The 27,295-nt window shown below is 40.3% G+C and overlaps 1 protein-coding gene across 1 annotated transcript; it reads right to left on the reverse strand.

Annotated features, from left to right (window-relative positions):
- Positions 1-223: 223 nt before the first annotated feature.
- Positions 224-27,109, reverse strand: LOC148332104 (zinc finger protein GLIS2-like). Its single transcript, XM_088303807.1, has 7 exons — positions 26,775-27,109; positions 8,352-8,540; positions 7,407-7,609; positions 5,698-5,883; positions 5,347-5,480; positions 4,780-4,898; positions 224-1,748 (listed from the first exon to the last, which is right to left on the reverse strand). The coding sequence occupies exons 2-7, from the start codon at positions 8,515-8,517 to the stop codon at positions 1,123-1,125; spliced, it is 1,434 nt and encodes a 477-aa protein (XP_088159933.1). The 5' UTR covers positions 8,518-8,540; positions 26,775-27,109; the 3' UTR covers positions 224-1,122.
- Positions 27,110-27,295: the final 186 nt, after the last annotated feature.

A 27,295-nucleotide genomic window follows, 5' to 3' on the forward strand; every position in this document is an offset into this window, starting at 1 on the left:
ATTTTTGTTTAAAGCTAAAATACGGGCAAGCGGAAGTGTCAGCGAGGTTTGTCAAACAGGAAAAGGCCGTTGATTGTCCACTGCAAGACGTCAGGATGAAGTCTTCCAAAGCCTCCCATCCTCCGTTTAAATTTCTGTTTTACAGAGGTTTGATTATGATAAAAGTGCAAAATGATACAATAAGATTTTGAACACCAGATGATTTGTCAACTGGAATACATACATAGATTTACAGTGCTTATCAAAGGATTAGCGTCTATTGTGTCTTTTTGTGTGTATTGTGTCTTTTTAAGGATTTGGCACAAAAATGGCGTTATTATCCAGGAATTTTCAAGGGAATGAAAAATCAAAATAAGAAAAAAAACAGAAAAGCACATTATTGGTTATTGATCCAGATGTCTGAAATAACACATTTTAGAGGTTAAATGTTTGTGGTTGATTCATCCTTGCTCAAAATGGTTCAAAATTGAAAGGAGTTCACATTAAAGGACTTCATGATGCTCTCTTCTCCTTTTTTTATGACCGGAGATCTAATCCATTTTTTAAGCACTGTATCTCTTAAGCATTGTAGACAGCACTAAACTTGCTGGATGAATGTAATTGTCACGTTGTGCCTGACACTTCGTGTTGTCTCTTTATGATTAAAGTACATCCACGCCATTTTTTGCGGTTTGGCATTAACTGACGTTTTCTTTTTTCTTTTTTTTTAAGAGGGGTTGGTTCTGGGGGGAACGTATCCTTTTGTTAATTGCTTATTCAGGCCATAGCATTGTCTAATAGACCAAAGTGCTTGTGGCAATAGGCAGTTCCAAACTTTTTTTGGGTGGGAGTCAATGACTCAAATTTTCTGTGTTCGCTTCATGGTCTATTTATCAATGCTTTTGTGTCGCATTGGGACACTTGTGTAGCCTGTTTTTATGATTGCGTTCAAAACTTTGTTATAACTTTGTTATTACACACAAGTGAAACCTTTTGGGTCATTTGATAGGCCAAATATTAAACTTCTTGGAAATATCATCCCTGCCCTGTATGGGTAAACAAAAAAAGTCAGTGATGTAAAAATAAGATGAGAGACCACGCCTGACCTCTTATTCCCACACCCCCAATCAGAGAGAACCCAACCTAGTTGACAACAGCTGGTTTGAGCAGTAGTGCCCTCGGAGGAACAACCACCCAGGACCGGGAATCTCCCCTTCTGGACACCACCTCCGCCGACAGGTTTAAAGCCTCCCCCTCTGGCTCAGCACCTCCCTCGTTGCCCTCAGCACGGCATAGCCTTCCCAGCGCGCTCAGCCCCAACACCGACGCCGCCGAAAGTCCAAAGTGAAAAAGCGGCAGGTCCGCCAGGCCGACCGGTCCCATTACGCCTCTTCCTCCCATGGAGAAGAGTGGCGCATGAGGGTGGCACAGCGCCGACAGGGGCAGTGTCGTCCCCAAACCACCCAGGAGGGCCGCGGCCGCCCCCGGGTGGATGAGCCGGTTCCCCCCTGCCGAGGGGAGGTCAGCCGTCCCCTGGTTGCCCAGAGGAGCCGGCTTTTGGGCGGCGCCCTGCTCCTGGCTAACAAAGTGCCCGTGGGCTTTGATGTGCTTGCGTAGCGAGCTGGGGTCAGTATAGCGCTTCAGGCAGCCGGCCATCTTGCAGCAGTAGGGCTTGTCCACGTAGTGCGTGCGGGTGTGCTTGAAGCGGTCGCTGGAGTTGGAGTAACGCTTGTTGCAGCCCTCGTATGGGCAGATGTAGGGTTTCTCTCCTGGACAGTGGAGAATAGGAAAACAATTTGATTGTCCACCTTTCGCCCTACAGTCAAAAGGTGGGTTATAATAACCCCTCTCTTACAAAACAATCCTTTAAATCTTCATATTGTAAACGCTATGTTTTAGACTTGTCCCAGCTTGGATCGTGAGTGTGTTGGTATATATGTGCAATTTATTGCATGAAACCCTGATTGCGAATGTTATGATAGAGAATGACATCTCAGCCATGTTGATTGTGTACTAAGGTGTGAAAGTGACATTATTATGCTTACTACAAATATATATTTCACTGTCATGAAAGATTTTTTTTTCATGTTATATGTAGTTCAATGGTATCAACATTTATTTAGATGACTAGTCTGTGTAAATGTATGGCGGCAGAGCATCCAAATGCGTCAGTGGAAATGGCAGTAAGATGGAACTAATTACTGGTCAACATGTTCATGAATATTTATTTTTTGTGTGTTGATTACAAATCTGCCGGAATAATAATAATAATATATAATGAAGTATTTTCATTATGAGTTAAGAGTTAGATTCAGCATCAGGTGTAATTTTTTTTTCATAATTAAAATTCGAACACTTAGTAAAATCCGTATTGCGCAAGCTTTTATAGGTCAAACTACAACACACAAAATTACAAAGCTCGAAACTGTTTTGTTGTGCTTTGGGTTTCAGCCCCTGCTGGATTGGTGGGCAGGCCTTCACATCAGTGCATTTTTGGCTGATACTATCAAGGGACTATTTAAGGACAATTAAATATTCTCCTTGCTCACGTTCATGTTACCAAGTGTAGAATTTCTAGACGTCACGTTTCTGCCCGTAGTTCCATGTTTCGTTTCTTGCCGTAAGTAATTTCATTTGTTAATAGCCTTTCTTCTCGTTTGACAAGACACGTGGATTGGTACCCGTTTTCCTTCTGAGGCAAGCGATTTTGCTCTTTTTCTTCCTTGCCTATTGCAACCGTTTTTTGTTCTACACGTTTTTCTCCTGTTGTGTTAGCACCAGCCTAATTTGTTGTACTTTCTCGGTTTTGCTCCTGATTTAATTTTTTTGTGTCAATAAATCTTTTTGAGAAATTTATCTTCTTTTGTCTGCGATTGAGAATCCAGTACATTTCCAGAATTTCTGGAAACCCATAACAAAAAATACCTTTAGAGACCCATAAAAGCCATCTCTGATTAAAATTTACTGTTGATTTATCGAAATATTCCATGGTGAAGAGCAGCTCCACCATTGGCCACCTGGTAACTCCGTCGCTGGGTGGGGAGTACATTTATATACGTTTGTATACTTTATGCTAGCGTGTTAAGGCTTGTATGCACACTAATGCTATTAATGAACATCAAGACCCATCAAGACACATTTTTATTCTTTGGCATTCAACTAAACATGAGACTCTTTCTTTTAGTGTTTTATTGTGTTACTATTTGTATTCTATTGATTTATTGTTTAACTGTCTGTTATGTCTAATTTTTATTTTAAATACTGCGCTTTGTATGCAACTGTGGTTGTTGTTAGCGTGCTCTGTAAATAAAGTTTGTAGCCCTCGCTGTTTTATGTGTTTCGCTGCTAACTTGTGGCATCTCGATGCAATTACAAACCCATTTTCGAGGGGCGGAAATTCTGCAGTTTCTTAAAATGGGGAGCCCGAGCAACACGGAGTAACGGGAATCATCCATCCCACCCAGGGACGCAGCTTTAGAGACGCAAAATATTCCCCATCCATTGCCTTATTTATTGCGTTAAAAAAAAAAATGTTTGATACCGTTGCCTGCAAAAGTGATTTGTGGTGACGACACTGAGTGAAAGAGAGAGTGCCACTGAAGCCCGAAACAGGGTTACCATGGCGATGCAAGGTTGTTTATTTGCAATGATGGTAAATGATTACCCTAAGCCGCAATTCATTCTGCCCTTTTCACCTAAGCTCAATAAAGGTGTGTGCTGTGTGAGCTTTCGCACACTACAACACACACAGGCACAGTAGAAATATTGATTTAAAGCTATTTCAATCAACATTTAATCCGCTTGTCATGTTTGTTTCTTTTTTGGCACCAAAATTGGCTATGGCTCAATTTGACCCGCTGCATGTTTAGCCCTAAAAAAATAACAGGTGAAAAACACTATATCCACATTATTAATTCTATGAACAATTTATTTTATTTATTTTCATTTTTTTGGGAGGGAGGGGTGAATATTTTGAAATGTAGATGAAAAATAAATTAGTGTACATTAACAGTGTGTATTACGTTTTGAAAAAGTTTGTAACTTGGATATTTCTACCCCTTTTTGAGTCTGGTGAGCTGATTATGTAGTACATTAACAATTTTAATATACGTTAAAATAAATAGAATGTATTATGTCTATTAAGGTATATGGTCTTCTCAAAAATAAAATATATTAGACATAATGCATTAAAAACATACCTAATTAATCGTCATAATACATGAAAAACAAATTACATTTACATGAGTAAACCGTGTAAAATATATTGTATGTAGAATGGGGCAGTTCTTTTATGAACTGTTTAGTTTCAGAGGCATTCAAATATCAACCAAATATATTTATTTTATCATTTTGAAAAGTGTGTTGTTTCTATTAAATATTTACAGATCTTAAAATTTTAGACTGTATCTAGCCAGGTTTATACTTTAATAATAGCAGCAGTACAACACGGGGGTAATTAATACACGGGGTCCCTACGAGGTTGCCCCCAAAGTATGCCCCCTGTTATAAAAGAGTAGCTCACCACTGATGGGACATTGTGATTTCCTAAAAAAATGATAAAAATGCTAATTTGAAAATGTAAACTCAAGCATTCCAAGCTTTTTTGCTCATGTTGTTGACCAGTGTAATTATTCATCACTTTCTTCTTATATCAATGAATATTGTTAATTATTTTACATATAACATCAAATTGAAGGTAGTTTGACCAAATTCTTTTCAGAAACATGTCGCACTCAGCTCTCAGTTTCAAAAAGCTTAGTGATGCACCGCATTCGCCTTTTTACTACTTCCGGAGCTCACCTGTATGTGAGCGGGTGTGGATCTTCAAGTTCTCCAGACGGGAGAAACTCTTGCTGCAGGTGGGACAATGATGCGGCTTCTCGTTGGTGTGTGTGCGGATGTGGATCAGCATTTTATACCTAGAACAAAAAAAATATATCCCCACCTATTTAAAACAAATATACTTATGTATAGACATATTGAATATGTACTAAAGTTATGTTATTACTATTAAGTTTTTACCGTAATTTCTGTAAAAATAAAATGCATAAATAAATGCATGCATTTTATTAGTATCTGTGACAAAAATGAAAGGGAAGAACTAAAATTAAAAAAATTTATACATATAGATAGATATAGAAGAGTTAATATTTTTTTAATAAATATTTGTTCGATGATGTGGTACACACAAAAGTGCAATTATGTCTGTATCCACTGTCATTTTGATTCATAAATGGCTGAAAATTTACTAAGTGAACTTTTACATGGAACCTAACGTGACTTGTCTTGAGACAAAACTGCACACACCCACGCGCACCCACACACGCTCGCACACACACCGAATAAACACTGAAAGTACGTGCACACCTGGCGTTGAAGCCCCGTCCGTTGCGAGCGCATCCCTGCCACTTGCAGCAGTACCCAGAATCCTTTTCGGGTTTGACGTGGGCGTCATTGATGTGGTCCACCAAATCCTGAAGCGACTCGAACAGCAGGTGGCACTACAGGACACACAAATCAAGTCAGTTCCGACGGCTTCCAAATATCACACTTAGTAACACTGGGGACTTCGTTTCGGGTATATTTAGGGTTTAAATTATTTATTTATTTATTTTTTTTATTTATTTATTTATTTTTGCTGGGGTGAGGTTCAGTACTTGGGGGGACTGCACCTTATTCCGAAATACATTATGTACATGATTATAAAATCGAAACTACCTTCATCCAGCGGCATTCGAGCTGCGCGTCCAGTGAGGGCTCGGGTGTGACTTGCTTGTCCCTCTTCTGACCACTGAAAAGAGAAGATGGGAAGCTGTACCCCACCGGTGGGCTTGCGATGGGCAAATAAAAAGGATAGCGCTGAGGTGATGCGTCACCCTCCACCCTTTGATGAAGTGGTCCTTCCTGCAATGTACATAAATTCTATTGACAATGTCCATTATTTAATAGCTTGTGTGCTGGTTCACCCGGAATCGGCGATCCCTTCTCCGGTTTTTCCCTACCCAGATGGGTGGTCTGGCCAAAGGAATGTCATTGGATTTTGTGAACTGTGAGCCTGTGAAGCCTTTTGAGATTCTTTTTTGATGAACTCATTCACTGCCATTGTCTTTTAATTATCCAGACATTCAACCCCAGGTATGTTTATAATATATATATATATATATATATATATGTATATATATATATATATATATATATATATATACATATATATGTATGTATGTATGTATGTATATATGTATGTATGTATGTATGTATGTATGTATGTATGTATGTATGTGTGTGTGTATATGTATATGTATGTGTATATATATACGCACGCACACACAGGAAGTCCTCAGTTTACACATGCAACATACTCCACCTACGACGTTTCAACTTTACCATGGCCGTGCCTCATCCGACATTTTAGGTTCACAGAGCAAAAAATGTGACCCAGATCTGATTTTTTTTTTTTTTTTTTTTTTTTTTTTTTTGCCCATGTGTGACCTCGTGTCTCAATTACAATTTTTTTTAATTCAACTTGGGCCAATTTCATTTGTGGTCCTAGATTGGATCCATATGGGATTTTTGGGGGAATTAACCACAGCCAAACGTCCAGGTTGCATGTATCCCTCATTGACGTCATCCAGAGCCCAAAACGTGGTCTGCATGGGCGGAGGGAGAGTGTTGGCAGCTGGGAGATCGAATCTGCAATGTGGTTTTGAGTACAACAGCATTGTCTGTATATTTTACTTTAATTGAATCCCACTTGAAACATGAAGCATCAAGTGGAGATTTATGGTGATCGGAATAATTCAGCCCCTAATGTTTTTTTACGCTCGGAAATGACATGATGTCTCTGTGAAATGACAAATACTGTATTTCTACCTCCTTTCGAATCGCTCTTTGTAGCAATTGTAATTGTAGAAATGCTCCACACGCTGGACCACTTTTACTTTCGTAAACACCGTCGTGAGTGACGTAGTCTCTTGTGCACTGTCACTGGGGACGCATAACCAAGGTTACATTTTCAATGTAATGTGAACGCTTACAACAAAAAGATTCACATGATGGCCCCACTTTTCAGCAGTGTTGATAAGTTCAGTATCTTATTTTTGTTTTTAATTCATTTTATTTTATTATTGAGGACTTCCTGTAAGTACACACCCACGACCCTCGTGAGGATATGCGGTTTAGTTAATGAATGGATGGATATATAAACTTTTTTACGTTTTCCATGGTAGGAGGGTCCGAAAATGGTTAATATAGCCATTTGCCCAACATATCAGCAAGCTCACATTTGTGCAAAATGAAATACAATTTCAGAGCTTAACGTCATTCAATGAAAATCAAGTTCACTGGAAGTTTCTAGTGAAATGGGAACGTCGCAAAGACACCTTATGGTGATTTCCTGGTTTTCGACTCACGACGTAACGTGGACTCACCCGTGAGAAAGGGTGCGGCCGAGGGCTGCCGCTGCTCCTGTTGCTGTGGGGGGACTCCAGAGGCGACGGAGGGGATGAGGGGGAGGGGGACGAGGGAGATGGAGAAAGGGAGGACGTGTGTCTGGAGGAAGGCGACAGGCTCAGGTCCATGGCTGGGGGAGTGAAGCACGATCCAGATCGCTCGTGACATGGGGATTGGGAGTCTAGAATGAGGGCGATACTGTAAATCAGCACGAGGATGATGATGATGATGCTGTATATGTATTCCCAAAATAAGACCTCATGAATTTTTTGTTTTAAGTTTACTTCATTTTGTAACAATATCATTTATTTTATTCTATAAAAAAAATAATCACCAGCAAGCACTTTTTAAATGGTAGCCCGCTCCTGTTTATTTGTCTATCGTGGTTCGAGGGATCCATATTTACCAAGACAAAGCTTGAACTGTCACATTAGTGATTTGTGCTGAGCTTTCTTTATGTTAGTCAGCATCAGCCCATCTTATGATACATACTCACAATTACAAACCTATGGGGGAGTAGGGAGGAGAGGCACAATGCATTTCTATTTGAGAAGACAACACAGTGAGCGAGCTCAGCAAATTAAGTTATCGCAAAGAACAGAGAATCCACTTATGACATAATTGCATTAGGAGGATAATGTAGCTAATTTGCTCAGTGTGGCATCACGCGTCAACGGGGACAATAACGCTTGACCAGAAGTGGCCCAAGGTATAAGAGAAATAAGCACCTGTTAAGGGCCCGGCCACCACTAGGGGGCCCCAAGAGCAGTTAATGGTCAAAAAGCCTGGAGTTGTACTCAAGAAACGTTTGGATTAAGATTACATAAATATATCGTAGGGCTATGAGTATTGTTGGCCAAAGAAGAGGGCCCAAAAATGAAGTTTTGCTTTTGACCCTCATGACGCTTCTGGATGAGGTTTACCTGGGGAGGAAGGCGGTGATGGGAACGTGGTGTAAATCAGACGCGGTCTCGATTGGACGCCGAGCGGTGCGCAGATGGATGACGAGTTCCGTTTTCCCAGTCGGAGTGGACAGCGCGTCCGCCCCGAGGGAAGCTTCAGGTCCAGCGGCTCGTCCGAGGACAACATGGTGTGTAGTGCCTTCAGCCCAGCTGGGAATGAAGAGAAGTATATTAGAACAGCTGAACTTTATTGATTCATACCAATGCATAGATTTTTGATCGGTTTGTTCAATCTATATGAGTTCATTAGTTCATATACTTAAGCACTCGGCAGTGCGAATCATCACGGTGAAAACCATTTCGGGGACTGACTCAGTCGACTAAATGGTAGTTTTTTCCATCCTAGGTCATGTGATACTCTGGAAGAGCAAGAGCGAAAAAGCAGCTCCGTGACTCAAGCGCAGGAATTCTCGTTGGGGCAGAGTGACTCAAAAGGCAGTTATATGCTGCACGAGACACTCCAGGGGTTGGGGGGGTAAGCTGCAGGAGATGAACGGAACGGAACGTGCGAGGAAATGCGTAACAGCTGCACACATGGTTGCAACAACACACGTTTATTTACACCTTTGGTCCAGAAATGAAGCATAAACGGGCTGTGAGCGGAGCGTTTACGGCTCTGGTGTGTGCTCGTGTTTTGGTGGCTCCTGCAAAAGAGGAGAAACTTTCAGTCCGGTGGAAGCCACAGTGGTGGACCGTTGCAGTGTTTTCTCTTTTTCATTGGATTTAGGGATCCTTTTTTGTGACACTTATTCCAAAATACTGACAGTAAGACTCTTCAGCGTTAACCAACAAAACAACTTTACTCTCGATAATAAAACCTTTTTTCACCAAAAATATAACTTTAATAAAAAATAATAATATTCTGACTTTTTTCAAGAAAATACAGCCTTAATTACCTCTTTTTCCAGAATGAAAATATAGTCCTAATTCTTATAATAGTTCAGATTTGTTGGTAATATTGTGAATTTCTTCTGACAATATTAAGACTTTTTTTCTTAAAACACTTTCTTTCTGTGATACTGCAACTTTTCTTGATTATCAATTTATTATTCAAGTATTTCGGTTTGAATTTTAAGTACTGGTATTGTTTTTCCTGAAAGAAAATCTAAATAACGTAACTAATATTCCAGTATTTTTCTTTTAATATTATTACTTTTTTCTTTTGATAAAAGCCTGTTTAAGACGTATATTTTTTTGCTTGTCCTAATCGCTTTTGTCCTTAATTTACTCTAATCATATTGTGATTTGTATTATATTTTATTTATATTATATAAAATCGTACTACCTCAACTGTTTCATTGAAGAATATATATATATATATATATATATATATATATATATATATATATATATATATATATATATATATATATATATATATATACGCACACGCGCACCCACACACACACACACACACATAAGAAACGTATTGTGTCATGCTTTCTCTAACTAAGCCATAGCATTTCAAATCGAATTGTAATCCCACTGAATTGGACCAGATCAAATTGTACCACTTTAAACTTTCAAATGAACCAGCCTGGAATCTTATCACACCCTATTGGCAATTTTTTTCTACTTGTATTATTTCTTTTGGCAGGTTGACCTGTATTCTGCCACTGTATCCTTCAATCTATCCATCTATCTTCCCATCTAGTTATTAATTCATCGCCAGATGTGGGTGGACAGATTACCATTTGGACTCTCTTTCCTCTCGGAACTTGGTATCGCTACAAATAATCCATCCCGCGATCACAGGCAGGATCCCTCGGCATTACGCGAGGCAGAGTCTAAACCGCTGTGAAGTCAGTCTGCCGGCCGTCCACATGGCCGCACTGGTTTCACATTCCACTGCAAACTCACTGACTTCTGTCTCGTCTCGTCTCTCTCTCACACACACAAACACGCACACACATACACTGCTATTTGGAGTTATTGTGGAAGCACGCACATGCGGGACCATATGTACTCAGACACGCACATCGAGGGCCTGAAATCACAGCGGCAGACTCGTAACCCCACGTGAGCCAACGCACACACACACACGCCAGCGTAACACCCCCATCCAACCTCCTGCAGCTCCTCCACCACTTTTCCCTCAATGACCTTATGTTTGTGGCAGTATGCCCAGACCCTCTTATGGATCCCTCGCCTGCCTAGAAAAACACCCTCTCACGCACATACATACTGTATGCTGGAGATTCTAAACACATGTCAGGGACCAGAGACTTTTCATTCGGGGTTAGTTAACACGCATACATCCACACACGCACATGCATACAATTACACTGAGGCACGCCCATAACGTACGTATACATACATAAACATGCAAAGACTGGATGACACCTCTGCTATTGGTGGGAGGTAACAAAGCACAAATACTTTGTTACTGGACTTACAGGGGGGAGTTTAGCATTTAAAAACTTTTAGGCATGATTTGCATGTGGCATCACTTCACTAAAGGATGGATTTTGCGCTGTGGTTTCAGCAGAACTCTTAAAGCGCAAGCTAACAGGTCAGCGGGAGTCTGCGGGGTTGTGCCAGCTATTCGTGTGCATTGGCAGTCACGCCTTCTGTCTCTGATTGGTTGTTTCTCCTTGGTCACGGTGGTTTCTTTCAAGGGATGTCAAGTCCAAGATTTCTTGACAATAATATGTTCTATGCACACCTGGGAGTCTAAACAAGGCATTAACATTCTTTTTATGGAATATGAATAAAGAAAAAGAAAAACAGCCATTTTAATCCATCACATTTTCAGTCGACAGCAAGTGGCAAAATGGCCATTTTTTTTTTATTTTTGACTTAACTTCCCCTTTAAAACTCATAGTAGAGATACAAGATGCAGCCAGAGAGGGACTTTTTTTTCCCTTCACAAATCATTTTACTAACTACTGTCATGTCTGCCAGACCGTTTTAACAAATACAATAATATCCATCCATCATCCAAGATGCTTCTCCTCACGAGGTCGCGGGCGTGCTAGAGCCTATCCCAGGTGTCTCCGGGCAGTAGGCAGGCACGCACAAAGAGGAATCTTCTACAAATACTGCAAGTGACTTGGTAAGTTCCTGTAATACTTGGAATTTTATTTGAAGCAAATACTGTATGTGTGTGCGTGTTTTTATTCGGTAATTTCTGTCTAAATGAGTTGCTCCATTCATTTCATTTCGTGCGGAAAGCTGATTTGCAGCACAATAGTTGTTAGTAATGTGCGTGGTCACGGAATCATTTAAACTCAAGGCACTAGTGTCATTTTTTTTCCAGATATCATGAGTTAATTGTGCATTTTTCAATCATGAAGTTGTTATATAATTGACTGGACATTTCAGCGTCTTTGCTTTTTCACTTTTACCGAAGTAAAGGAGTAAAGCAGTTATTATATAGTGCAGATGCCACCTCTGCCCCTCTATGCATGCGGTGTGTGTGGGGGTGTGTGTGTGTGTGTGTGTTTGTGCTACATACATACATATACACATCCAGGAAACCTTCCATGGCGCCCCAATGTGGCCTCTTCCTCACTTTCTATTTACTTTTTCTCTCTGCACTTCCCTCCTTCTCATTCCTTCCTGTGGTTTTTTTTCTCCCAGTCCTCCAGCAGAGCACATTTCGCCTGCTTTCTTTCTGTCTGTCCCGGCAACATTTCTTCTCCCTTATTTTTAATTTTCAACTTCCTTTGACTTTGTTGGGGGTTTTTTTCGAGATGCAGCACTCGTTGCGGAAGGGAGGAGTCACATAAGTCGCCCCATCACTCAAATGAGGGGAGAATGTCGGCTCTTAATTTTTTGGGGGGGTGGTCAGTGCCTTGATGTGGCCATACTCTAAGTCCTTACTTCAGGTCTTGAATTAGCAAAACGCCCTTTCGGCTAACTTTCGGAGAACTTAATTTCGATATAAACGTATTGCCACCATATGATGGTCATTATGCCTTTCTGTTGTTAAAGACCTCCTTCATATCTTTTGATGACTATTTGTGCCAGCCCCTCAGGTGAATCCCGCCTTTAACACCATTGTCTGCTATCTTTATTTTGAATAGCTCTATTTTGGATTTTAAAAAAGAGGTTAAAGACGTAAATGAGATCCCCTCCCTGGTTTTGCAAAAGTCAATTGAAGATGACAGGGTGCTTGTTTTTGAGACTGTGGTCTGTCCATGGGAAAATGTCGAGCACTGACTAAAACTCCAACCGCTAACGTCAACTAGGGTCGTCCGGCTGCATGCGTGTGTGAGTCTGCATTTGAGTTTGACATAAACAAGAAAATGGTGTAGTTTGTCATAGGGATGTCAAGGACTCGTTGGATGAAAGCTTACAACAGAGAGAATTCTGGGTTTCCCCCAACCACACCAACAACAACAGATGCAGATGGCACAGTTTGGAATTGTCAAGTCCAATGTGTGTGCGTGTGCATGTGTGTGTGTCTGTGTGTGTGTGAGCGCACTGCCACCTACAAGGATGGAATAGAATAGCATTTCCAGGCATTTCATATTCTTTGGAAACTTGAACTAAGCCTTTCCACTTGACCCCAGTGCAAGTGGATTGTATCGGTAGAGTTGAAATACATTTGTATCAAGAGCTATAGTCAGAGACATGATAACTGCTGACAATGTTTGATGTACTTTGTGCAACTAACAAACAATACAATGTTCCCCAGTTGCATCGTCGTTAATGGCCACACTACATTGCAGTATTTTTTTATTTGAAGAATCTGCTTTTCAAGACGGGGTGCCTCATCTCAAAATTCCCAACAGAGCACTACGTGTTGCGTCCTGAAGGCGCAGGGTGATGCAACTCTGCCGAAGCAGCCTGCAATCTGCACCATTCAGGGCCTTCATCGCTTTGGGTGGGGGGTTTCAATGATGGATGAGTGGGTGGAACCCTTCCCAAAAAGAGAGATGAAGATGTTTTTGGGAGTGTGTGAATCGTTTCACTGATGTTCGCTTGGGACTGGCTGCAATGAGGTGATAACAACCAACAGCACGCAGAACCCACTACCCTACTTGTCTTAAAGTACAGATACAAGCATGAATTTTAAGCAGGTCACCTATGAAAAGTTCCAAGAGGCAAATTTTAAATCTGATTGGTCAAAGAAATAATTCCTTTGCTAATACAATGGAACCTCAATTTAACGGAGTAATTGTGGGGCGGGGTTGTCCATTAGAGCCGATTGGCCATTAAATTAAAGTACTTTTTTATTACCTAAAAACATGCAAATACATCTTACATGGCCACCACAAAGTCATCCGTGAGCCTTCTCTAGTCTACTGTAAATCTGGAACAATTTGGGCAAAAATAATCGAACATCCACACACCTAAGCAGTGTAGCCAAGAGAAACGCTATGAAATGAAAAAAATCGATTGTTGTGAATGAATTAATACAATTTCATGTAACCAATACCAGAATTCAAGGTTGTTTAGTGAACGGCAAGTCTTTTTATTTTTTTTTCATCATTAAAATCATCTGTAGACTGAAGCGATTTGTCTGACAATTTTAATCTGGATTTTGCAGTCTTCACTGCGGTTCTTTGCTATCGTTATTCGCCGAGGCTTGTTGTTGAAAGTTGTCATAGCTGTCATAGTTTCTGCCTAATTACACTCTTGGAATCGCATCGTGGTGAAAATTAAGTGAACGTTTTTTAGGAGTCTCCAGTGTGTCTATCGGCTTTTGGTTGGCTCCTATACTTACATCTACCTGCATTCCTCTATTCCCTCAGAATACTGCGACACTTTGACCCTGTCATTGCAGTACTCTGCATGAACCGTGTTGAGGCAAAACACATTTCCTCCATTAGTCAGTTCCATAGAAAAAGCAAAGCATTATAAAAGGTGGTTTTGTATAACAGCTCAATAAGGAAGAAAAAAAGTCAGACATTCCTTAAATTATTTTTTTTTTTTGAACGAGTAGAATTCAATTTCATCTCTCAAAGTCTCAAGGGAAAAAAACATTAAAACCCATCAATTATGGGTCAGGACCTTCGTTCAAATTGGCCTTCGATACAGCCTCTACCGCGGGATGATAGATTGTTTATTTGACTACTAGGGATGGAATGGATAACTGATACACATCATAACTATATAAATTGCAAAAAAGTGTTCTAGATTCATAACATGTTCTGCAACATTTTAGATGGATTGAGATTTGCTGCTGCAGTGCCGGTGCCGGTGCCACAACTGACTTGAGCTGAAACAGTGCCATGGTGTCAACATGCAGTGGTCTGCCTCTCCCTCCCATTTGGACTTGTCTGGATTTGATGTTTGTATGTAAACCGTTAAGTTTTTTGTTTTTTTTTTCATTGGTTTGCATCTACAGTTGCTTCATAATTATCCTAAACGTAACAAATTGATAGAAATACACAGATTCCTAAATTAATATATTGTTGAGAATTACATTTGTGAAATGTGCTATACAAATAAAGTTGTATTGTATTGTTGTTGCTATGTTGCCTCTCATGACCAGCAGAGGCGCTGTTGATCACTCTCAACTAGTTTGTTGTCTAATGAAGACGAAGAGCCCTTTTCACACTGCACTTAGGGCCCAGCGCACCATTGACAAACCCATTTGCAGCAAGAAGAAGTCTGCGCAAAGGCACGGCGACTTGAATGGAAAAAATGTTCAATTTGAGAGCCTCCAATAAGAGAGGAGAAGGCGGAGTGATTTAGCGTTATTTTTGTAGACTTATTTACATGGGAACTTTGGGACACACGGAAGATGACATAGAGTGACATGTTGAAGTATGGATCCCGCTGTCTATATATATATATATATATATATATATACCTTGTCTTGTGGTTTTGATGGAACTGTAGTTCACCAACGAGATAAAACTCTACAAGTTCCAGCTGAGCCGTGAATAACGGATGCAACATTCCCTTTTTACATCTTGTCGAGATGCGGTCTACTTTTTGTCTGAAGCGGGGGGCAAAAGTCATCGTTTTTAACTTCCTAGTGCTGATAAGACAGCATCTCCAAATATGGACACACTCGCCATCATCGTTTGCGCTGTCGCGCGATCCTTTCACAAGGAGCAAGTGCAGTGTGAAAAGGGAGAATTTTAAGTGCCAACTGAGATGTTGACTGTGTCTTCGCCTTAAAAAGGAGGGCGTGGCCTGTTCAGTGAGCAATGCAAATATAGAGTTGACCGGCTGTTAAGTGGCTAAAGCGTTAGCCACTGCATCTCTATCTAAAACACCTGTTGTAGTTTCTAATTCATTATAACTAGCAATGGGAGGGTATGTTAAATAAAAATATATTAACAATATTTACTTTACTATAGACAGGCAGTTTGACTTTCCAATAGGTACATTTTTCAGTATCTTCTTTTATTCTGTGTTAAATGATCTCAAACTTTGGAAATTGTCTGCCATTGACGTACACTTTCTTCCTGGCTGCCACTTACTGCTACATGAGTCTGCAGGAGCAGTCTGTGTGGAAAAGTAATCACCGCAAAATCCTGCTATATAGTGAATAATCCGCCATATAAGTAAAATAAAAATTAAATCGGTGATGCACTGAAGCTGCCTGACTATAGAGTGAGGGACGATTGTATCATGCAAACAAAAAATAAAATCAATAAATTGATTCATATTTTTCCTGTTGTCAGTCAAGGATATGTTCTCAAATTCCTATCCCTATTAGGTGGCCTAAACCACAACGGTGTATTCTTACCAAGCTTTACTACTACTTTACTAAAGACTTTGATCCAAAATGATGTCTCGCCTTTGTTTGAGTCTTGTTTTCACACCAATTTAACCACTTTAGATTTTCAAATTAACACTTGTTTTCTGCCCTTCCACTGTTCTCTTCCCCCCACTCATGCGTTTATCATCCACTCACCATCCCCCCAGCGCACCGCCACCATCCCGCCACTTGGCAGCAGGACAAGGTCAACACACAGAGAGCGTTCTCTCCTCTCTGCTTTACCTCCCTGTAATTCCTCATCAGCAGCAGAGCAACAGATCCCCCTCCAAACACCCACTCCTCATTCCCCAACTTCTCTCTGTCGTTTCATCCCCCGCTGCTTTTGGAGGAGCAAGAGAAAGACTAAAGATGGAGTGGAGGATAAAGAAGCGGCAAAGGTAGAGTGAAAAAAAAAAGCTTGTTGTAGGGGAGGCAGGCGAGGTCAAGCGTGGTCTGAGCAGCAGCGACCTTGCTTGCTTTCCACCTTTTCTGTTTCGCTCTTTTGTTTTCCGGACTAAAAAAAAAAAAAAAAAAAAAAGACATTGCAGCGCCTCACATTCCTGAGAGCAGAGCAGATTCACCCAATTTGTTTCCACTCTGAGAGCATGTGCCAGTAAATAATAATCAATCCCAGCTGTAGTGCTGGCTCGAAGTCTTATTATCCTGTAGGGAATCAAAGAGGGAAACAAGCAAAATGCCTCCATCAAATAACCACCTAACAAGGCGGGGAGAGTCGACAAATCATACGTTTTAATATGAAGAGACAGCAGTTAACTGGGAATTTTTCATTTCTTGTAAACTGCACTTACATACACTGCAGATCTCCCAATTCAGATTTCCCCAATGTGAGACGAACAAAGGTCACCTTATAACTGCCTTTTTTTTCTTTCATTATACAGATGTGACTGTGTTTACACCAAGTACGTAGTGACAACACACACGTCTGCAATACAGTGAAGTTGTGGTTTGCCATTTGAAAAGTTGCCAATTCTCTGACTTCATTCTTTGAAACCTGTCCCCCGTTATTGGCTATAAAATTCAACTTTTATGAAAACAGACCCTTTTTAAATACTCCCCAGGAATGTTTTTACATTTATGGCACTTGTTTTTTTTAAAGGTCTGTAAACACACTTTAAAATAATACAAAAGCATTCAAAAACATTTGATATATTGAGAGAGAGCAAGAAGAGCTATGGACAAGACATAAATATTGCCCGTTTTTAATTTGTTAATCAATTTTTTCTAAGAAACTTATCTTCTTACTATGTACATTAATAATCACACGCCAAAGATGTACATTATATCATGAGCCTACAGCTCTTATATTCTGTCGGCATAAAACGCAGGACGATAGAGGATAGCAAACATTCAATAATGTCTTCCAGATCTCATCATCTCAAAACACTTCCTGTTTTCTGTTCTTCTTTCAAATTCACATTGTGTAGTGTCACACTACCTGGTTCCCAAAAGTGAAATTACATCCCAAGTAAAGCACAAAATTGAGTTATAACTGGATATAATAAAATCCGCAAAACAGTGGGACCACAATTCCCAATTCACAACCAGGCTCCATCCTGAAACTCACAAATATACAAATATTAAACGTACCATGCCGTTTCGTTGGCCTTTCTTTGCTGACACTTCCTACCATTGATTTAAATTCGGGTAACTTTCTAATAGGAAGACCTCTTGCCAATTTGTGGGACACTATAGATTATTTAGGATTTTTGCCAGCGCAACCTATTTTCTGCTTTTCTGCAAATTATGGGTTCTTTCTGTAAGTTTAGCTCGAATTGTTCGCGGATGCTCATGTTTTTGCACTGCTAAATGTCATTTATTGTCAAGGGTAATGTAAGTTGAGTTTGAAATTATGGTAAAGTGTTTTGGGTCACAGTTTGTGGTGCATTTAATTTCCAACTATTCATTTAGACAATTCTAAATTCTTTTGGGTTGGCGTCACGGACTTTTGGTTTTTCACTAATCGCAGCAGGGCTCTGCATGTCCCTAGCTTTTATTTTACTTATTTAATGGTGGACACACTCAAAGCCCGAACCACTTTTTATATTCCCTCGATGGAAAAGCTTGGTGGATGAAGGTCAAGGTGGGTTCGGCATAACGATGAAAACGGCAGACTAATTGCAATCTGTAATAACAGAGTACTGAGGGTGCGTTAAGAGAAGAGGAAGCAGACACTGAAAAAAAACAAGGAAGGGGAAAATGTTTTCACCAGGTAATGTTGATAAATTTATATCATATACTGGCATCCATTAGTGCCTTGAGATACGAGCGACCTGGTGTACAAGTTTTACAAGATTCGAGCCATCATTCAGCCGGGCTGATTGTTTTCTTTGACTTGCTCGTTGCAAGGCCAAACTTTAAAAGAAGCTTCAAGCTGTTTATTGTGACACTCAGTTGAAGTTTACTGTCAAACTGAATTTCAAACAAAGAGATTTACATGCTGCTTATTTTGACTAATCACATTTAGTTTATGCTAATAAATAATGCAAAACATCATTGATTTGCATGTACGCAGATAATATAACAATACTCGCAAGCATATATACTTTATCCCAGGCGTGGGCAAACTATGGCCCGGGGGCCACATGTGGCCCGTTAGACGTTTTAATCTGACCCGCCAAACCTGAAAAAAAATTAAATTAATAAACCTTGTTAATGTTTTATTTTCTAAAAACGGTGATTTTTCAAATACATTTATATTGTTGTAATGCTTTTGTTCACTTTCATTTAGAATTAAATGTATTTTTTTTCCGATGAGGTGAGGTTACCAAAACACTCCATCCATCTGCTCCTGGTCCGGCCCCTCTGTCAAATTTTAGAACCCATTGTGGCCTGCCAATCAAAAAGTTTGCCCACCCCTGCTTTATTCTCTGTGAAACAAAGACTAATATTACTGAGTAGTTGCATTTGGAGAAGAAAAAGAAGTCGATTCTTCTTCGTTTGTGTCTGTACGACTGTATTATACAGTACTGCTTCCCTGTGGCCAATACGAACACATCAGAAGGAGCAGCACAAGAAATTGACAAGACAAGCCAATGACCCAACTGTGATTTTTGTTTTCCTCAATAGTGGGATTGCGATTTAATATGAAATTATCATTCACGGTCCTCTTCCCATTTATTTTTTAACAAATATAAGCAAGAAATTCATTTTGATTATATCAGATTTATCATACATAAATGTTTTGGTCTTATTGATTGGTTCAATTTATGCTAAAAAAAAAAACAGAACCATAAATTAAGCTGGGCTGTCCGTCACGGTGCTGGAACAGTCCAGCCCTCCGGACGCCCATTTTTGGGCGGAGGACTGACAAATTTTAAAAAAGGGTTCGGTTAACAAAGGCCGGAGTTTGATTTTCGTTCGGCACACAGATGTAATGAACCTACTCGCGAAATGGACAAAGGACAAAAATTGCCTCAGAACGAGTCAAAGGCACCACTACCAACTGTTTGTGTATGAAGAGACAGCAGTGTGCGTTCAAGCGTGCCTGTATTTCCGTATTCTGACATCACATTACCCACTCCTTCCAACTGCTACTGGGGCATACCATTACAAGAGGGGGGGGAATACCACAAAATACTTTTTTGGGGGGTGGGGGGTAGGGGCCTTAAGTTATCACTTCTACTTTTCAGGTTTCACAAATAATGATATGTAATCACGTGGACTGAACTGTTTAAGATCTTAACTTACTAACTTATTTACATAAAATATCAAACAATGTTTTTATTTTTTAGTACCAAATGGTTGCCTTGGCAATTTGAAAATTGCACTCTACTACATTACAATGTCGATTTGAATTTGATTAATTGTTCAACTCTACACAAACCGCAGTACATGTCTTGACCCTTCTTCACAAAACTACTCCCTACACCCACAAACATGAAAACTGAAACAAGAATAACACATATTTTCAATCTCAAAGCATTCTGATGATGATGTAGTAATAGAAGACACATCTGGGTGGGAGGCAGACACCAAACCGAAGCGTCAACACCATCACAATGCCATAAAAAAGCAGAATGAAAAAAATGGTATGAGCAACAAGGCTATAATCTATCTGGCGCGACACTTCATTCTTGTTTACCATCAAGACCATTTTCTTTTCTTTCTCACAATCCACTCACTTGCTTTGACAGATCCTCCTCAAGGAGATCAAAATTATGTTTTCCTATTTCATCAAACGCAACCCTAGAAGAAAGCAACAGGCAGGCAGCGAGGGGACGGGAGGGGGAGAGAATGAGAGTGATGGAGGGGAGGTAGAAGGCGGGTGGGGGGTTGTGTCGGGTGGGGTTTGTGGAATTTTCTCTATGTTTGGTTTGGAAGAGAAGACCCCGGCTCTGCACTCTCATGAGGATAATGGAAAAGAGGGGAGAAGAAAAGGAGGGTTAGGTTTGTGTGTGTGCATGCGAGTGCATGTGCATGTGCGTGTGTGTGTAGGGGTGTGTTTGTGTGTGTGGACCCTCACAGGTGGTCGTGCTTTGTGTGCGCACGTGCGTGTGTGTGTTTGCCGAATTGTGCAAGCATGATGGCACAGCTATGCGAGCCCAAAAAGCATGTGAGCACATGTGTCTGCTTATTTGCAGATGTTGGCACCGCGGCGCATGCTAGCTTTCAGTCAAGAGACGGGGAGACGAGGTGAATAAGACATTCCTGGGATGAATGGATGCAGGGAGCCAGCGGTTGGTTTGTGGTCGCATACTAAGAGGAGAAAAATGAATGTCTGGTGCAGGGCTGCGCCCAGAAACAATACCGCAGCCAAGCAGGGAGCCAAGCAAAAGCAAGAGAAATAGCGTTGCATGTGGAGGAGAACCAGGGGAGGCCCGCTCCACCGCTCCACAACCTCCCACCCTCCTCCCCTCCCATGGAGGACCAGCTCACTCCTGCCCCTGCTGCTGGGCCAAGCGGTGCTTTTATGGCTGATCTGAACCCGCTGAACTTATCATGTACAAACAGCGGGCCAGTGATAGGCAACAGCCAGCAACGCAGCGATGGGAGTTGAGGAGGAGAAAGGAGCTGGGAGGGAAACCTCACTGCAGTCTCCTCCGCCTGTATTTTAAACTCAAATTCAGCTTTTGATTACTTTTTTTTTTCTGCCTTCTTGTACTCTAAGGACAGTTGGGTCAAAAATAACCCAAATTGGGTCAAAAAGAAGTCGACCCAACTTTTTGGGTTATTCATTTGACCCAACTTTTTGGTTTGAATAATTAACCCACGGTGCAACCCATTAAAGTGTAAAGTAAATTCATTTCCACTCTAAAAACAGTTATTTTATACAAAAATACCCATTTTCAAAAAGTTGGGTCAAATTGACCCAAGGAGTGGATTGATTGTATTGTATTGGATCTGGTATGTTACGGCAAGGAGAAATGGACCGGCAAGCAGGGCAGCAGCCCTTGTGAAACCGGAAGTCCGGTTTGGAGTTCTTTTATTTTAGACAAAAAAGATTAAAAATCCAGTCAAGAGAGAATTCTCTTATTTTGCAGATCAGATCGTTTTTTCCCGCTGATTTTAGACACGTCACAAAAAGTTTTTTGTCTCAAAAAAAAAGAAACTCCTACTCCTACTCCTATTGCCTATTCCGATATTTGACAGAATAAAATTCAGATAACTATTTGACCAATTCATTCAAAGAAAATGTAAGAATAACATAACTTTGGTCCTTTCATGCTTTTTCTATAGAGATATGAATAATAGGCAGAACATTTGACTGTCTTACAATACTTTGCCCATTAGTATTTGTTTAACTTTACTTATTCTATAGCCACAGCAAACCACTTGCATAATATGTTTGGAACAATTTTCCGTACCTTTCGTTATCTCGGCGGCAAGTGTATGTGCAGCAGCAGGCTGCATCTCACTGCAAGTGTCTGCAAAGCTGAAATAGGCAACTCACAAAAGATATGCTGCACTCGGCTGTTTAATTTCACACTTTGATGAGTAGGAAAGCACTTCAGCGATACAACGATTTGTATTCAAACATATTTCCATAATGTGCTGCCTTTCTGTCTTTTTTCAATTGTACACTTTCAACTATGTGTGAGCAGTTTGAGGGAGACCTTTTGCAGTTCCCAGTGCACAACACATCATCCATGAATACATGCTTGGATGAGTATGGCGTGGAAGAACTTCGCCTCAACCCTCATTAAATACCATGCATCCATCCATTATCAGTTCCGCTTCTCCTCACAAGGGTCGCAGGGGTGCTGGAGCCTATCCCAGCTGTCTTAGGGCAATAGGCGGGGTACACGCTGGACTGGTTACCAGCCAATCGTAGGGCACACAAAGTTGAACAAACATCCGCTCTCACACTCACAACTCGGGACAATTTAGAGCAGGTGTGGGCAAACTACGGCTCGGGGGCCACGTGCGGCCCATAAAACATTTTAATCGGGCCCGCCCAACTTGAAAGAAATTAAATGAATAAACCTTGTTAATGTTTTATTTTCTAAATACTGTGTTTTTTCAAATACATATGTATATATTATTATAATGCTTTTGTTCACTTCCATTTAAAATTAAATGTATTTTTTTTTTATCCGATGACGTGAGGTTACCAAAACATTCGATCGATCTGCTTCCGGTCCGGCCTCTCTGTCAAATTTTAGAACCCATTGTGGCCCACCAGTCAAAAGGTTTGCGCACCCCTGATTTAAAGTGCTCAATCAACCTGCCATGCATGTTTTTGGAATGTGAAATGAGGAAACTGGAGTACCTAGAGAAAACCCACGCAGGCACGGGAGAACATGCAAACTCCACACAGGAAGGCCTGAGCCAGATCATTAAATACCTTTGGGATGAAATAGAATAGAGACAGTGTCGCACTTAGTTCCCCAGCATCACAGATCTGATTGGATGAATTTAATAGTTTGCAAATCAGATTGGGTAACGCTGGTGTACTCAACAACAAAGGCTTGGATGACCACAGAGTCCAACTGTACAGGATAATGGCCCATCACTCCAAAATACTGTGGTGTTTTGAGATAAGAGTGACTCAATGTCATTTTTTTTCAACATACCAGCCCTTGTTCGACGGATATTTTTGTTTTGACTTGTAAGCACAGACATGAGTTATGAGCACTGCATGTGGAAGTGAATTCAATTTAACACGCTTTACAATAAGTAGCTGTTTGACAATTAGTGAATAGTCCATCAAAAAATAGGCTGAAAGTGTTTAATGCCACTCCCACTTGTAGTTTACTGTCAAACTAAACATGAAACAAAGAGAATTACACGTTGTGTGCCTAATAACTGCCATTAAAAAGACCCTGCTAGCTTAATGATAATGATAATTAGCATTTAGATTGTCGTGCTTTGACCCTTTAAGTAACAGATTGAGAACTCATACTTGTTATTCCCTGCTTAAAAAAAACAACTATTACTCACAGAGGATTTGAGATTGTTGCATGTAAAGGCACCAAAGTACTGTATGTCTTGGATACTCTGGATAATGTTGGTGTATCATTGTAATACTCCATTATCAAGAGATGCCTTTATGGATGTAAGCAAGTGCAAGGAGCCAAAAAAAAAAAAAAAAAACCTCCAATATTTTTAATCAGACTAACTGGACAGATGCAACCAAGATCTACTTAACCAGTCCAAAGCATACCACATCAATGCTTGACGGTGAAGGCAGTTTTATGGCTTGGTATGTATGGCTGCTAAATGAACGGGGTGTCGGAAGATGCTCGAGTAACTCAAAATGCTACAAAATTGTTATAGTACGGTGCTTCACATTGTGTGCCGTATAGAGCAAATAAAGTAAATGTGTTTCAAAGGCCAAGACAGCGGAGGAATTAAATGAAAGCAATATGAGCCACAAAAAAACAGCAAGCAATGGCGGGAAAGGATCTCAAGGGAGTAAACTGAATTTTGATAATATCCATGGACTACTTGTCTGAAAAATTGAACAATCTAATTTGGGGGTGCAAGGATTGTCCGTTACAGCCGACAGCACTTTTTTTGAGGCCTAATTTCCGATTTACTGCAAAATTAGTGTTTTGTACTTTTTTCATGGTCTGTCGTAGGCCCAGATGTGTATGTGCGGCAAAATGAAGCCTGGCTCGCTTTCGTAAGTGAAATGGACTGATTTCGGCAAGACTAAAAAAAAATATGGTGTGTTAATTGTTTTGGGGTATTTCAATGAAAACGAGTGACAGGCAGATCATGTTTTACATTACAGGAGGGGGGGGGGTCAATCAAATGTAAATCCTATATAGTGATATATAAAGGCATCACTGCCATTGTCCAAATATTTGTGAACCTGTGTTTGTGAGTGTCTACAAAGCCCTCCACTCGACACTCACCCACCCTGCAGCAGACATTGTGGGTGGAAAGGGGCTTTTATGCAAGACACACCCAAGAACAGGAAAAAGACTCGTGTCTGACCTTTTGGAGTCCACAGTATGATGCAACAAGATTGCAACCTACTGCCGTCAACAGCATAGAAAGCCTCACATTACGCTACAAAACCACCGCCGTCGTCACCATCACGGCGAAGAAAAATCTGGCAAGGACCGTCAGGATGAAACCGCTCCGCCTCTTGGGGCCCTGGTGGGTCTTGAAACCAGAGTGAGTCGTCTTTGAGGGGAAGCGGGGAGTCAAGGTTGGGGACAGGAGAATTTGCGGGAATTCAGGGTGGAGCTAGGTGTATTTTCCACACTGTGGGCAGGCAGTTTTGATGAGAGACGGAGGGATGCCTTCCTGAATGTTCTGAACTCCTATTCCCATTGCAGGGTTGTCAGAACAATGATACCCGGAGGAGTTGTGCCGCAGCGTGGATCTAGTTTGGCTTCTCATAGTTGAGCAGTTTGCTTCTTTCGCATCAGGTTGCAATCCATCATGAATCAAATCCAATACAGCGCTCCCCCACATACTTACTTGGAAAACGCTTATTGGCGGTTTATCAGCGATTTTTCAACATTAAACCCACCTCCATCGTGGGGCCCGGATTCATAGTCCTGCTCCGTTGTTGAGGGTTTTTTGTGTAGTTTATAGCTGAATTGTGTTATGCCTCCTGATTATTTGGGGTATAATTCCACTTTAGCACAATAGATGTGAAATGCTATGCACAATATCCAAATGCTTAATTTTAGTTCTGGTCTTGTTAGTTTCAGAATTAGTTTTAGTTTTTTTTTTATATCCATGTCGTATTTGTCCAGTGCAAGATTAAAATAAAAAAAGTCACTAAGTATTGTGTAATTAAGTAAGTAAACTTAAATGTCCGAAACAACTGATCAACCAATCTCCCTCAGGACAGTTGAACAGTAAATACATGGACGTATACATGGAAAGCAAACCCCGAAAAGCACATGTGTGATATTAATTGACAGTGACGAAAAAGAAGGGCATTTTTCACTATCATCATAGTTGCAATAGTTTGAAATTTGTTTTATCACAATAACATGTACTTTCAGTTTGTTATTCTTTTTTCAAAGCACTATTCTTTCTATTTTATTTCATTAACAAAAGGGTTTTTTAATTTTATTTTGTTATTTCATTATATCTAGTTAACGATAATAACCTTGGTCCACACAACAAACTTCAGGAGTAGAGGTAAGTCTATTTTTGTAACTCGGATAGTATCTATTATTCATTCATTTTTAGTCATTAGGGTCAGAGCTGAGGTGGGGCTTAGCCCTGCTGACTTAAGGTGAGGGAGGAGGGAGGGGTACGCCCTGGACTGGTCTCCAGTCAATCGCAGGACACACACAGGCAAACAATCCACAGAAAACTCTCAAAAACACAGGGAGAATGTGCAAACTCCAGACAGGAAGTTCAAACTCCAAACCTCAGAACTGTGAGGCAGACATGTCAACCACTCGTGCACCGCGCTGTTGCTGTACATTTACAATTCCATGACAGTAACATGGCATCATATTATTCTCTGAAGTTTTCTTCTAAAACATATTTTGACAAATATTTCTTCCTAATTTGTGTTTTCATTCCTTTAATAATTTTGTACTTTTAGTTTTCATTTTCTGTGTATTAAATATATATATATATATATATATATATAATACATATGGTTTATACCAATATTTGATAAAGGAGATGTTTTTATACTTTACTTCTAGATTTTTATTTTATTTTAATAGCTTAATATATTTGGATTAATAAAAGTTAAATCATCATTTCAAATAGTAGTAAGCCTTATATGACATTATAACAAAAGCAACCTGTGGATGCTGCTTAATTTTCATGACATATTTTTAATTTAATTTTAATAATATAGTTTTTATATTGTTATTTTTTTTAAGAAATTATATGTAAAATGACCAAGCAAAAATATTTATTGAATAATTCTTAAAAGTCATTTTTAGTGACCGGTTATGTTGTGATAAATTATATTTACTTTTTAATTGTCGAGGGAAAAATAGACATGCAAATACCAAAAAGCCAATATGTTCAAAATAAGGAGTAAATGTGCTCAAATCTTAAAATAAAGAGTTTGCAGTGGGTTTTGTTTCAAATCGCCATGTTAATGAATGAATAGAATCGCTGTGATAATAAAACAGCATTAGTGACCATTTCGTGCAATTACAGTTATTTCGAGCTGTTGCCACTTCAGAAATTACGCACTAAACCGCAGAAATAAAGACAGAAAACGAAGAAGTACAGTATTTGAGCATTTCATGGGCGTTTTGGGAGCTTTTTAAAAACAGATGAAGCAGCTGAGTGTAGCGTGAGAGTGAGCTATTTACCTCTCAAATGTCTTCTAGCCTAGACAGCCTCCCCTCGTCTCCAGATGATTCCCAGCCTTCACAAAAAAAAAAAAAAAAAAAGCAACAAAGAGCGAAGACACAAATGACCAAAAAATCAAACGCGCAGTTGCCTCATTTCTCGCAAAATCATCGACAGCTTTTTGGCTTGAGTCGAGGCAAAAAAACAAAACAGATCCTTTGGCCGTGCGGGCTTGTTTCGGGTGCGCAAGTAGTTTTTACTCGAGAAAACCTTGTCGTGGAGAATAAAGTCAAGAAACGCGATGACGGAGAGGAGGTAAAACGAAGATTTGCCGGGCGCAGGAGCGACGCTCACTTGCGACGCTGGTCAACTGAGGATCCAGGGGGGCGGTGATGAGGGAAGAAGAGACTGCCTGGGTGGAGACCAAGGGGTGGGCAAGAAAGGGTGGGGGCATCAAAACATCTGTCCAGGGTCGTGTGTAATCATTTGGGGGCCCAAGGCAAACACGGTCAACCCCACCACATCCGTGGGCTAAAAAGAA

The sequence above is a fragment of the Idiotropiscis lumnitzeri genome, chromosome 8 (genome assembly GCF_059441095.1).
Source record: "Idiotropiscis lumnitzeri isolate Australia: NSW breed Sydney's pygmy pipehorse chromosome 8, RoL_Ilum_1.0, whole genome shotgun sequence".
In the NCBI taxonomy this organism is placed as follows: domain Eukaryota; kingdom Metazoa; phylum Chordata; class Actinopteri; order Syngnathiformes; family Syngnathidae; genus Idiotropiscis; species Idiotropiscis lumnitzeri.

Excerpts from the sequence above, each read along its gene's own strand:
- LOC148332104 (XM_088303807.1), bottom strand. The coding sequence starts at position 8,517 with ATGTTGTCCTCGGACGAGCCGCTGGACCTGAAGCTTCCCTCGGGGCGG. Across the intron at positions 7,610-8,351 it reads ATCACCGCCTTCCTCCCCAG|ACTCCCAATCCCCATGTCAC; the intron begins GTAAACCTCATC and ends CCCTCATTCTAG. Across the intron at positions 4,899-5,346 it reads GGACGGGGCTTCAACGCCAG|GTATAAAATGCTGATCCACA; the intron begins GTGTGCACGTAC and ends TTTTTGTTCTAG.